At 48.0% G+C, this 13068-nt stretch overlaps 1 protein-coding gene across 1 annotated transcript in view; it reads left to right on the top strand.

The window, feature by feature from the left end:
• FAM118A (family with sequence similarity 118, member A) overlaps positions 1–13068 on the top strand; it is a 32116-nt gene that overhangs the window by 3210 nt on the left and 15838 nt on the right. The window contains 2 exon segments of the mRNA XM_011934765.1: positions 9349–9404; positions 10169–10421. Coding sequence (XP_011790155.1) covers positions 9358–9404; positions 10169–10421 — 300 coding nt within the window. The 5' untranslated portion in view covers positions 9349–9357.

The following is a 13068-nucleotide window of genomic DNA, read 5'->3' as shown; positions in this document are numbered from 1 at the left end:
ACAAGTTCAGACGTATCAGAAATTTCCCTCTGGCAACTATGTGGGACTAGAGAGCTAGAGGGTCTGGAACTGGAAGCAGGTGCTTTTCAGTGTTAAAGGGACATAAAGAGGTAATATTTCTTTTTGTTGTTGTTGAGATGGAGTTTCGCTCTTGTTGCCGGGGCTGGAGTGCAATGGTGCAGTCTCGGCTCACCGCAACCTCTGCCTGCCAGATTCAAGGAATTCTCCTGCCTCAGCCTCCCAAGTAGCTGGGATTACAGGCGCCCGTCACCTTGCCCAGCTAATTTTTTGTATTTTTAGTAGAGACGGGGTTTCACTATGTTGGCCAGGCTGGTCTCAAACTCCTGACCTCAGGTGATCCACTCGCCTCGGCCTCCCAAAGTGTGGGATTACAGGCGTGAGCCACCATGCCCAGCCAACTTGTGAGGGCTTTTAAGACTGCGGCAGATGGTATGGATTAAACAGATTAGGAAGAAAAATCTACAGGACTTGTTTGTTGAAGTCTCGACTTAGGTGAGGGAGAGAGAGACTCTGGGATAACTGCACAGTGGAACTTCCTGTGGTAACCCAGATGTGATGACTGCTGTCCAGTATTCACTGGCTGCTTGTGGCTACCGACCACCGAAAATATGACTCATGTGATGGAGCTGTTTTATTTAATTTTATTTAATTAGCTTTATTTAATTTTAATTAAATCTAGGCAGCATTCCCCGTCACACATCTAGGGTGCAGTAGGAAGTACACTGTTCCAGGCTTTGTTCTTTTATTCCATTTAAAGCTTCCAGCTTTATACCTTAGGAGGTATAAGATATTCTTTTCTTTGTAGAAAAGGTAAATAGTCTCAGGAATGAGTCCTTGCCCAGGTAGTAAGGATTTCAGCCAGTACTGATTTGTTGGCCAGGCTCTTGCTCCTATGTCCAACCTCCTTCCCTCAAGGAGCCTGCAGCGTCTCCTTGTCAGGAAAATGCCCTTCTCTTGAGTGGTGGCATTGTTCCTCCACGTGGCCCTCCTTATCTGTTCCCACCCCGCCAAGCTAACAGGGACAGTTGGGTGATAAGCACACTGTCCAGGGGCTGGTCTTTTTCCTGAGGCTGCTCTGCCTGCTGCCTCTTCTGTCTGCCTAATGGCAACTCTTTCTTTCAGCATTTCCGGGGAACAAAAAAACTATAGAAAACAAAGCTGTGGGCCTTATTTGTAACGATTTGGTGGTAAAGAGGTAGAAATGAGTGCCTTAAAGTGTTGGGGTCACAGTGGACCAGACAATGCCCAGGCCAGTGGGAAGAATGTGGGACATGAGCCAGGAGTTACTCTATAGCTTGTTCCCAGCCCCGTGGGGGAAGTTGACGAAGTCACTGCCTCTCAGTCTCAATTCTCACTTCTGCAAAATTAGGGCATTTGGTTTCATGTAACCTTTAAGATCCTGCCCGCTCCGAAATTCTGTCATTTTAAATTTTGTTGAAGGTTTACCTTCTAGAACACGTCTTATGTATCCTCTCGAGGTGGGGTAAAGGCAGGTGGGTCCATAAGCCCCTGGCCTCTGTCTTGGCATGTTTTAACATTGGCTTGTTAAGTAACACGTTTATTTGAGTTAATGTGTCCTATCTGGTGGGCAAACTGTATGTAAAACGTTGAATGTTTTAGTGGATGGCAGAGTTCCCTGTAAAATATCAGGTATATTTGTTTGCCATTTCAAGCTGCACTGATGTTAGGAGGGAAGGCGCAAGAATATGTAACACACAACTTGGGGCTGGCCTGTTGGAAGGGTTCGGTGTCGGCCTTGGCCAGGTTGTGGGTCATAGTCACCACCTCATTGGGTTATTGAGAGGGTTAACAGAGATAGTGCGTTAAAACGCTTAGCATTTTCTCTTGAATCTCTATTAAGGGCTGAAAAAGTGGCAGTAATTGATGTTGCTCTTTGAATTAATTTGTGACCAAATTAAACTAAATTTGAATTAGATTGTTTTTCTAGTGGTGGGTTTTGCTGTTTTCCTGGTTTGGATGTGTATGTCCAAGCAGCTCTGTTTGGTGGGACTGGTTTCAGGAATCCAACTAACTTATTTCCATCGTTACAAAATAAGACATTTTTCCCATTAAGTTCAACGGAATAAAAAGTGATTCGTTAAGTGGAGTGCATTCAAATTAAGCGTTCGTATTTTCTGTAAATTGAAGAAAATAACTCATCCTGAAGATCCCTTATTATTAGTAATGACTGAAATTAAGTTTTACCAGAACCATGATTACATTGAAAGTAGTTGTGACTGCCTTGGAAAAGTGGTGCTGGCGTGAGGCAGTTGAGTAACAGATTGTGCGCTTTACTGAGCACCTTTCAGGTATGCGTCTCCCTTGCAAGTCTGTAGCAGTCCAGTCGGTCCTGTGCATGTTGGAATCCCCATTTAGGAGACGGGGAAACAGGTTTAGAGAGGTCTACCTGGCTGGGGAAAGGGTGGCGTTTCCTTGTCTCCAGGTCCTGTGTTTTCTCCACCTTAGTCCTAATGCTGCTTCAGGTGGAGTTGTTGTGGTTTCAAGACTAAGCCTCTCCTTTGCAGGTCCAGAAGCTTAATTTTTTGCCCATTTGTACCTTGTTTCCAGTGCAGGTGAACCTAATCATGCTAATCACACTCACCTGTCAGCTAGGTCGGAGATGATTCATTTGTGGTTGGAAATATGACTGCCACATGTGCTTGAAGACTGTTGCTCAGTTGCTCGGTGATTTTTTTTTTTTTTTGAGATGGAGTCTTGCTCTGTTGCCCAGTATGGAGTGCAGGTGGCACGATCTCAGCTCACTGCAACCTCTGCCTTCTGGGTTCAAGCGATTCTCCTGTGTTAGCCTCCAGAGTAGCTGGGATTACAGGTGTGCACCACCACACCCGGCTAATTTTTGTGTTTTTATTAGAGACACAGTTTCACCATGTTGACCAGGCTGGTCTGGAACTCCTGACTTCAGGTGATTCGGCCGCTTTGGCCTCCCAAAGTGCTGGGATTACAGGTGTGAGCCCCCACACCCAGCCTTGCTCAGTGATTGCTGCTGCCACACTCTTCCTCCTCTCCCAAGCCTACATGGGAGACCTGATTGCTGTGAAAAAGGAAGTTTGTGGGAATCGTATCTAGAATGAAGGGAGAGGAGGATATTAATGAGCAGGGTCTGGCCATTGAGCTTCCATGGCATGCAGTCATCTCTCATGCTGAGGGTCATGCTGGGAAGGGCTTGCTTGAAGGCTCCCCATCTTCCAGACCTGCCTTGGTATAGTCAGAATGCAGTGGATAGATTCTGGCCTCCTTTAAGGACATTCCAGTCCTTAAAATCCACCCTGGCTACACAGATTAAATTTAGTATTTCCAAGCCTCTTGTCTCCTGTCAGTAGCACATTTATAAATGGTTTCTTAGTGTGAGGCACTTTTGTAACAGTGGCAGTAGTAATATTGGTACTAATAGCCTACTGTGTTGCTGGGCTTTGCTCTAAGGGCCCAACATAAATCAACTCATTTGTAGTCACAGTGACCTTGTCTGACTTTGCAAATTCTAGGTTCGTTTTATTATCACTCTGTGGGTTGACTACAGGTGAGTTAAAGGTCAGCATTCGGAAACTTTGCCGAATAAACGTAATACCACTCACTCCTGTGTGAGATGGATGTAGTTTGAGCATATGTTTACTCTGAGTCCCTCTTGCTTAATTGTAATCAGATGCTGCTTGAACACTCTTTATCTTCGTGCTTTTTGAAACTGCTCAAAGCCCATGTGATCATCTGTTTATAGAAAGAAATTAAGAGAGTCGGGCACAGTGGCTCACACCTGTAATCCTAGCACTTTGGGAGGCTGAGGTAGGGGGATCGCTTGACGTCAGGAGTTCGAGACCAGCCTCTGACCAACATGGTGAAACCTGTCTCTACTAAAAAACCACAAACTTATCCAGGCGTGGTGGCGTGTGCCTGTAATCCCAGCTACTTGGAAGGCTGAGGCAGGAGAATTGCTTGAACCCGGGAGGTGGAGGTTGCAGTGAGCTGAGATTGCGCCATTGCACTCTAGCCTGGACAACAAGAGCGAAACTCTGTCTCAAAAAAAAAAAAAAGTTTTCTTAAAGGATACTTTTGAGGATCCCACAATCTTGACACTTCCAGTTGATGGTTGTGCTTGTTAAGTGAAAATATAGCTTATAATGGAAAGCGAGTAATTTAAGGTTTTTTTGTTATGCCACTTTTAATCATTATAGTTCTTGACACACATTCCCCTCTCCCCACAGACCCTCGTGATGTTGGTTCATTCGTCTCTCTGCTCTGTTTTCCTTGGCACTCTGGGCTTCTCCCTTTCCCACCAGAATTTAGACAGCCACAGCCTATTTGCTAGCTCAGCGCCAGGCCCAGGCCCAGGTCCCGGCCCAGCAGGTTCTTCTGCCAGGCTCGCTGGGGTCACTCATGCAGTTGTGGTCCAAGGCAGCCTTGCTTTTGTGTCGGTGGATGGTACCTCGGCTGCCCACCGAGTGGCAGGCCAGAGCTCTGCAGGGCAGAGTTCCACTGGGACAGGCTCTGTGGTAAAGGGTGTGTCAGACTTGTACTTGCTTCCCATTATCCCATTTGCTGATATCTCAGTGGCCCAAAAGTCACGTGGCTAAGCCTGGAGTCTGTGAGGGGCTGTAGAAGGGTGTGGCTGCCAGCAGGCATGAGAGGGGCGGGGCCATTAACATCCTCCCACAGTAGGGTTGTGAGGTGCTTTGTTTTACTACCTGTAAATAACAAGTTCGATTTTGGTAGCTTATATTTTGCATTGAACTCCGTTTGATGAACGTTTACGTAGTGCTGGATGCCAGGGATTGCAGAATACGACCGTCTCTAGCTACTCTGTGCTAGTTTATAAAATGCTAGTGATCTCAAGTTCTAAGCAGACAGCATCCTGGTAAGACTTTGGCTTTGGATTAAAAAATACAGGAACTGCTTATAAGAATCTCTGCTGGGGCCAGATTTTGCTTTCAGCAATGCTGATAGGTCCTTGAAAGCAGAGAAGGGTTGCTATGATGACTTGGCTCTGGGCCTGCAAACCGTGCTGACGACATAGTCACTAAGGAAACCAAGAGATGCAGCGTCTGAAAGGCCTCCAAAGGGTTTTGTTACTGTTGTCTGGGATCTCATTGGCTTAGATAGTGTCTGGATGGGAGCAGAATGCTGGAGCTTGCTGTCCTGCTGAAACTTCGAGGACCTGGTGCTGATTGCTTTGGAGATCACCTTACTTGGATTTTGGTTTAAAAACAAGGGGGAGATTTAGGATTATTTCTAGGTTATTGTGAGATTTGACTCTGATGTTTATGCTGCTGTAACACAGGAAATGAGGTAATGTCTTTAAACATGTAGTGTGATAATGAACTGTAAATGTCTAAATATGGGCAACTGTGCAGTTCCGGTTGCAGAGTTACTGTGTTGAGCTTTTATATGATTGGAGACTTCCCATCTGCCTATTGAGGTTGAACTCTGTGTGGTTCCGTTTGAAATACTGTCTGAGGAGCCAGTACCAGACTTGCAGTTCAGGCTGAGAAAGAGGTTTTGAGCACTTAAGCCAGCCACAAACCACCCAGGAGTGCAAGCTGTGGCCTGTTACGTAAGTGTTAGGAATAGTGATACCTTGTTCTTTTGGGAAACTTTGAAATCACTTAATTTCGGAGTTAAATATAGCCTGCAAAAGTTTAATTTGTTCATACTGTTTTTGAAGATGTGTAAATGCAATATTTAGGTTTTGAATTTGTAACCATAATCGCATATATATGGACAATCAAAAGCAGTTGAACAGTAGTTGAAGGAACTAGAGGTAGATTTTGAAAGTTCTTTACTGTGGTAACAGTTTTGGACATGTGTTTTTTTTAGGTCACTGGTTGACTAGTGTGTGTTTAAAAAATATTCTAAAATGTCATGTACAGAAGGCTGAGCTAAACAAGCCCTTCTCATAGACAGGGAGGAGTATCTATTTGGAAGTGATGTGGATTATTTTGGGGGCCAGGAGTGGGAGCACTTGGATTAGTCAGCTGATGAGCCCTCTTATCGTCCCCTTCCAAATAGGATTGAACAGGAGTGGCTCCTGAGTCCTGCCCCGCAGCAGGAGGCCAGGAAGGGAAGTGCAGGGCAGCCTCATCCACAGGCCAGAGCCTGAGCTGTTGGACTCAGCAGTTCCAACTTTCAGAGCACTTTCTTTTTTTTTTTTTTTTTTTGAGACGGAGTCTTGCTCTGTCGCCCAGGCTGGAGTGCAGTGGCCGGATCTCAGCTCACTGCAAGCTCCGCCCCCCCGGTTCACGCCATTCTCCTGCCTCAGCCTCCCGAGTAGCTTGGACTACAGGCGCCCGCCACCTCGCCTGGCTAGTTTTTTTGTATTTTTTAGTAGAGACGGGGTTTCACCGTGTTAACCAGGATGGTCTCGATCTCCTGACCTCGTGATCCACCCGTCTCGGCCTCCCAAAGTGCTGGGATTACAGGCTTGAGCCACCGCGCCCGGCCTCAGAGCACTTTCATACAGAGGCCTGAGCTTCCCAAACTCGGCGCATTAGCAAGAATCCATGTTAGTTGGTAAAACTGAGGATTGGTGAACAGTTAAATCAGTCATTGAAATCTCAGGGATGGGGTCCAGAGTTGCTTATATTATTAACATATGGTGGAGGGATTCTGTTATACAGTGGAGAAACTCAACAGTTGTTACTTTCCTTAGAAAGTATCTAGTAGATCAAAACAACAAAAACGATGAGTTTGGTGATGGATGTTAACTCCTTGGTGGGAAGAAGGACCAGTGTTCGGGCCTAGCCCGGGCCGACTGCCAGTCCTTCCCTGGGACAGGTTACAGGCGTCTGTGAGCCTCGCTTTCTTGGCCTGTGGACTGTGGGTTCTTAGCATTTGGGGGAAGGTCGCAGACATGTTTGGGAGTTGATGGAAGCTGTGAACCCTCCCTGGGAAAATGTATGCATGGACTTAGGCAGTTGTGTACATTTTCAGGGAATTCCCAGGATCCCATTTAGCTCTGCCATCTCATGATGCTTATGGACTGGTTAAGCCTGGTTTCCTTACCATGGAAAATTACTTTTGATGACGTGATTCTAGTGGCGGGGTGTGTGTGTGTGAGTGAAGATTACACATGTGAAAAAGTGATTTTTCAGCCAGTTGCCGTGGATCACGCCTGTAATCCCAGCACTTTGGGAGGCCAGGGCAGGCGGATCATGAGATGAAAGATCGAGATCATCCTGGCTAACATGGTGAAATCCCATCTCTATTAAAAATACAAAAATTAGCCGGATGTGGTGGTGTGGACCTGTGCCACTGCACTCCAGCCTGGCGACAGAGCGAGACTCCGTCTTAAAAAAAAAAGGGTAATTTTTCTTTTTCTTCCTTTCTTCCCTTCTTCTTCTTCTCCTTCTCCTTCTCCTCCTCCTCCTCCTCCTCCTCCTCCTCCTCCTCCTCCTCCTCCTCCTGCTTCTCCTTTTTTTTTTTTTTTTAAGACAGGGTCTCACTCTGTGGCCCAGGCTGGAGTGCAGTGGCACACTCGTGGTTCACTGCAGCCTCAACCTCCTGGGCCCAGGTGATTTTACCTTTCGGCCTTCCAAGTAGCTGGGGCTACAGATGGGCACCACCGTGTTTGGCTAATTTTTGTATTTTTTGTAGAGATGGGGGTTCCCCATGATGTTGCCCAGGCTGGACTTGAACTTCTGGGCTCAAGGGATCCTCCCGCCGCAGCCTCCCAAAGTGCTGGGATTACAGATGTGAGCCACCGTACTCTGCCGAAGTAATTTTCAGTCAATGCTGGTTCGGATGTGGCAAAGCAAGCCCCGATGCGTTCTGCTGACCACTTTTCTGGAAAGCGGTTTGGTAGCGTGTACTAAGATACTTCACAGTGTTCATACTCTCTAACTCAGCAGTTCTTCTCTGAAATCTCTCCTAAATAAGTAATTTCACAATATATAGGCTTTGTGCACCAAGTTGGTCGTCAGAGTGTTATACTGACATTCTGCATCAGAGATGTGTAAGGCACATATATGTACATTACACTTACATTTATGAATAGTGTTTAATAACATAAAGGAGATATATTTATTTTAATGCATGAAAAAGTAGGATATGCACTGTGTTCTCAAATGATGTCAACACTTTTGTTTATTTATTTTTGAGACGGAGTCTTGCTCTGTTGCCCAGGCTGGAGTGCAGTGGCGTGATCTTAGCTCACTGCAACCTCCACCTCCTGGGTTCAAGATATTCTCCTGCCTCAGCTTCCCTTGTAAACAATTTTAAAAGAGAGTAGAGAAAATATATGAATGTTAAAAGTTAATGCTCAGAGGTCATAGGATTATAGGCAAAACCTTACCTTTCTGTATTTTTCCTTGCTTATAGTAGATATTATTTCTAGAATTGGAGGAAAATGTGATCTTGGAAAATTTTTATTTTTTATTTTTGAAACGAGGTCTCACTCTTGCTCAGGCTGGAGTGGAGTGGCATGACATGGCCACAGCTCCTTGCAGTCTCGACCTCCCAGGCTCAGGCAACCCACCCACCTCAGCCTTCCTAGTAGCTGGGACTACAGGCATGCACCACCATGCCTGGCAAATTTTTAAAACTTTTTATAGAGACAGGATCTTGCTGTATTGCCCAGGCCGATCTTGAACTCCTGAGCTCAAGCTGTCCGCCTTGGCCTCCCAATATGCTGGGATTACAAGCTGGGATTACCACATCTGGTCTGATTTTGGAAAAACTAAGGAATATGGAGATAGCTTGGTGATAGAGACCCAGATGGTTTGGGATTTCTATTTTTATATAAGGTAAGAATTGACTTTTTACTTGGATGACTTCTTTCGACTAGATTTCAGTAAGGCCGAGGGGAGGACTGGTGCCTTGGAGCGGGTGCTGATGCTGAGAAAGGGCCATGCTCCAGACGAGTGCTGTGCACCTTAGAGCACTCGTTGGCTTCCTCTGCAAAACCACCTTTGGCTTCGCTTTGTTGTGCCGCTTACTGTTTTGCTTCTGTGATAAGTCATCTGTGTTCATGTGCACTGGAAATTCTTCTAGAGCAGTGCCCCAAGAGACAGCGAAACCCCCAGCCTGGAGCCCACGGAGCCCACCCCTCCATCTGCACCTGTGTGTGCGTTTTCCTTCTGTGCTGTCGCGTGTAGAACAGCAAGAGTCCAACTAGCCTGATGAGTCACGTGAGACGAGGAATGGTGGCTTAAGAAACATTTTGGGTGTGCGTCATTTGCATATGACATTTTTCAGGCATTCTTATTTAAATAAAGATCGAGGACCTTCAATTTTAATTCTAGCCTTAACTCTCTTCCAGGGTACAAATACAAACTTTGACCTGGGAAATAGAAGTCACTTCTGACTAATTTTTCCCTTCAGAATTCACAGATGGATTCAGTGGAGAAGACAACAAATAGAAGTGAACAAAAATCCAGGTAATTAAAGGCAGCTCTGCCTTAAGCAGCTTCATTGACTTCATCTAGCATCTATCGGGAGTCTGCGTACCTGTTCTTTAGTACCTGCAAAGGCCAAAGTGAAATGGAAACACGGGCATGAGGGAACCTCGAGGGCCATTTTCCACCCTTGACTTCAATGTAAGGAACATTCCAGAAGGCAGTTTTCTGCCCAGTCTCCAAACCGAGCAACATGTCATTAGAGGGGTCACATCTAGAACTGGCAGTGTCAGGCTTCCTAAGAAAGAACTCTTTGACTACACATGGACAGCAGGCTGTGTTTGCTGTAAAGTGAAGCACGATAAAGAAGCACTTACTGTAGAATGGGTTGGGAGTGGTGGGCGTCAGAAAACCAGCATTTGCCAGTAACTTTCTTATCCATCACTGCAAGGAGGGGTCATTTTGTCATCATCATTTGTGTTCATAAGCTGTGTGCTGCTTCAAAGGAATGAAAATTGCTGAACTTCTGGTTCACAAATATGTATCACTTAAACATGAGCTTAACACTGAGCAACTTAAGACGCATGAGACACAGCTGTCCCACATCCTTTAAGGAATAAGGGTAGAACGTGAAATAAATACATGGAGAAGGATACACAGGCTGACTCCCGCAGTGTAAGAGGGGACTGTGTGTGTGTGTGTGTGTGTGTACAGCACAAGGCCTGAACTCGCAAAGAGTTCCAGACTTTGTGTTTGCAATGTTTCCGCTTTGACTTTCGTTCTCTCGCTTCCTTGTTTTCAAGTAGAAAGTTTTTAAAAAGCCTCATCCGGAAACAGCCCCAGGAGCTGCTCCTGGTTATCGGGACTGGTGTCAGCGCAGCAGTGGCCCCGGGAATCCCTGCCCTTTGCTCATGGAGAAGCTGCATCGAGGCCGTCATTGAGGCCGCAGAGCAGCTGGAGGTGCTGCACCCCGGAGACGTCGCCGACTTCCGGAGGAAAGTGACAAAGGACCGGGACCTGTTGGTTGTCGCCCATGATCTGATCCGGAAGATGTCACCTGTAAGTGTCAGACAAGTACCTCTGGTTTCTTGGGGACAGCTTGGTTCTGCACCAGGTTGGATGAGTCTGTGAACCTAATGTTAAACTCTGCAGGCCTAACTTGCGTTCAGTGTTCAGCAGAGTCGGGCTGATGAGCCAGAAATCCTTGAGTCCATTGGAGAGTCGTCTTTTAAAATTGAGGGAATGCCAGGCACAGTGCAGTGTGGGGCTCCTAAAGTAACTCCTATTCAATAGAGCCTGACTGTGTGAGATGGTCTCAGGGAGATGGTCCAGCTGCACTCAGTATGAACTTTGGGATTGTATGTTCACTTAGTGAAGGGATATCCCTTAGGCATGTTTGGTGTCAGCAGGCCAGCCATATTTCTTCAGATGACAAATGCTTCCTAGAAAACATTTGAAGATGGGAGAAGTTCCAGCTTCTTTGTCTGTGGTGGAGAGGATCTAGTCGAAAGGAGAAGCACTGATGATGCAGGAGCTATTCCTGAGTGAGGCCCTGGGGCCGATGGGTCTGGTGCAGGGGGAGGTGCGGCAGGCCACTGTTGTCCCAGGTCAGCCCAGGTGTGGGCATAAAGGCTGGGAAGCTGGACCCTGTGGCTGGGGCTCTTGGCAGGCGCTGTCTTCTTCTTCTCTTGTATTTACTGAAGAGGCACAGTCACCATCTGAGAGGAGGAGATGTTGGAGGTTTGAACAGAGGAGAGAGCAGGGAAAAGAGAGCTCGTCACCAAGGAGAGTGGAGAGTTGAGGTTAACTGTGAAAGGAGACTTTAAACCACATGGCTTCATGTGAGCACCTTTATACTTCCCACCTGGAGGCCCGGGTGGGCAGCCCGAGGAGAAAATGGTGGCTGGGCAGGGTTCCTCTTTGCTGGCTCTGCCACCCTCAGCAGGCAGCTTCTGTCTGGTGCTCTGTGAGCAGCTGTAAATGACATGCGTGCGCAGGGAGTGCACGCAGGGGAGGAAGTGGGGGCTTCAAGGGCCACCACCGAAGTCACATACACCAATTCTGTTTCATCTCATTGGCCAGTTTTACCTAGGGCTGCACCTAGCTTTGCCAGAGCTTGAGGAGTGTTTTTAGTTAGGTGACTCTGCCACACGCGGATGTTTTATTAATAAGGGACAACTGTCATCCCAGGCCAGGAGTTGGAAATGTATGGCCTTGTTTGGGCCTGTTTTTACAGATGAGGTTCTGACAGGCAGCCACGCCCTTTCATTTACCTGTAGTATGTGGCTGCTTTTGTGCCTCCAGGCCGAGGTGAGTAGTTGCAACGGAGACTTTATGGCCCACAAGACCTAAAATATTTCCTCTCTGGCTCTTATAGACAACTTTTGCTCACCCTTCCTAGGAAGAAGAAGGGAGGAGTTGAAGGGAGGGCAGGGAAGGGTAGTGGGGTCGCTGGGCAGCCCTGAGGGCCCTCGTTGTCCTTCATGGGAAGAGAGGCCGTTTGTCTAGAATGAGAGTCGTTTGTCTTGAAAACAGATAGTTGAGCATCATTCAGCTCTTCTGCTCACTGTTGTGTGTTTTGAAACCTCCATCAGGAAGTGTTGGGGTGAGGCCGGCCACACAGCTGCGTTGAGAGTTGGAGAACAGGCACGGGGAAGCCGAGAGGTGGTTGCATCAGGAATTCCAGCAATGCCAGAGGAGGGCGAGGGGCTTGCCAGTGTGTTTGGGGAAGCTGTAGTGATCCATTGTAGACTCTAAGCTGCTCAATGGAAGAGGCAGGACAGCAGGGCAGCGAGTGACTGGTCGGTGGTAGTGGGGTCAGTAGCTCACGGGCCTCAGTGGGCTTGAAGTTTCCCTGGGAGCCAAGTGCTAGAGAGGTGGGCAGATGGGAGTGGCTGGACAGGGGAAGCTGGCCCAGAGGTTCTGGAAAGGATCCGGGTCTTGGTAATGATGAGGCCTGGGGGGCTGTGGTGTGGATGGCTGAGATGGGCCAGGACCGTGGGAGGAGAGTGATGGGTGGAATTTAGAGGCCATGATCCCAGGAAAAATCATCCAAGTGGACATGAGAATCACCCCAAATTACGACAGCACAGCTGGAGAGACTCCAGGGAGCCTGGAGCCAAGCCCTTACCTTCATCCGTGCAGGGAGTGCAGAGGAGCCCCCCGGGAGGGGTCTCAGGGATGCGCAAAGCCGGGTCTCGGGTCGGGGAGAAGGTGAGTCTTCCCAGGAGAGGATGGGGATGTGGGGCTGGCTGACGGCAGACCCACTGGGGGCAGTGGGAGGGTTTGGGGGGTGGGAGAGTCAGAAGGGCTGAGGCCATGAGTGGGAACCTGTGAGTCTTGGGTTTCTTGTGCCGGCCAAGCAACGCAAACAGGCCCAGAGGGCGAGGGGAGGGGTTGTGATGCCCAGGTGCCGAGGCGGAGGGTGATGGTGAGGCTGGGAGCCAGGCAGAGGGGACCCGGTGTCCTCCCAAGCCGGCCTTCGCCCCGCCTCTCTGTCCCCTCCAGCAAAGCTCTGCAGCATGGTTGCTGCATCTGCTGTCGCCAGCCCTTCTTTTTTCTCTTGAAGCCATGCCAGCCAGGCTTTGGCTCTCAAGGCCCCTTGGAGGCAGCTCCTGTCAAGGCCACCGGTGATCACTGAGGCTGCCTCTGGAGGCCAGGCCTCAGTCCTGATCCTTTTGTATCTCTCAGAGTATATGCAGCACTA

Source organism: Colobus angolensis, unplaced genomic scaffold (genome assembly GCF_000951035.1).
Source record: "Colobus angolensis palliatus isolate OR3802 unplaced genomic scaffold, Cang.pa_1.0 Scaffold138, whole genome shotgun sequence".
NCBI classification, from domain to species: domain Eukaryota; kingdom Metazoa; phylum Chordata; class Mammalia; order Primates; family Cercopithecidae; genus Colobus; species Colobus angolensis.
The sequence above is the reverse complement of the archived record's forward strand: the minus strand, read 5'-3'. Positions and strand labels throughout refer to the sequence as shown.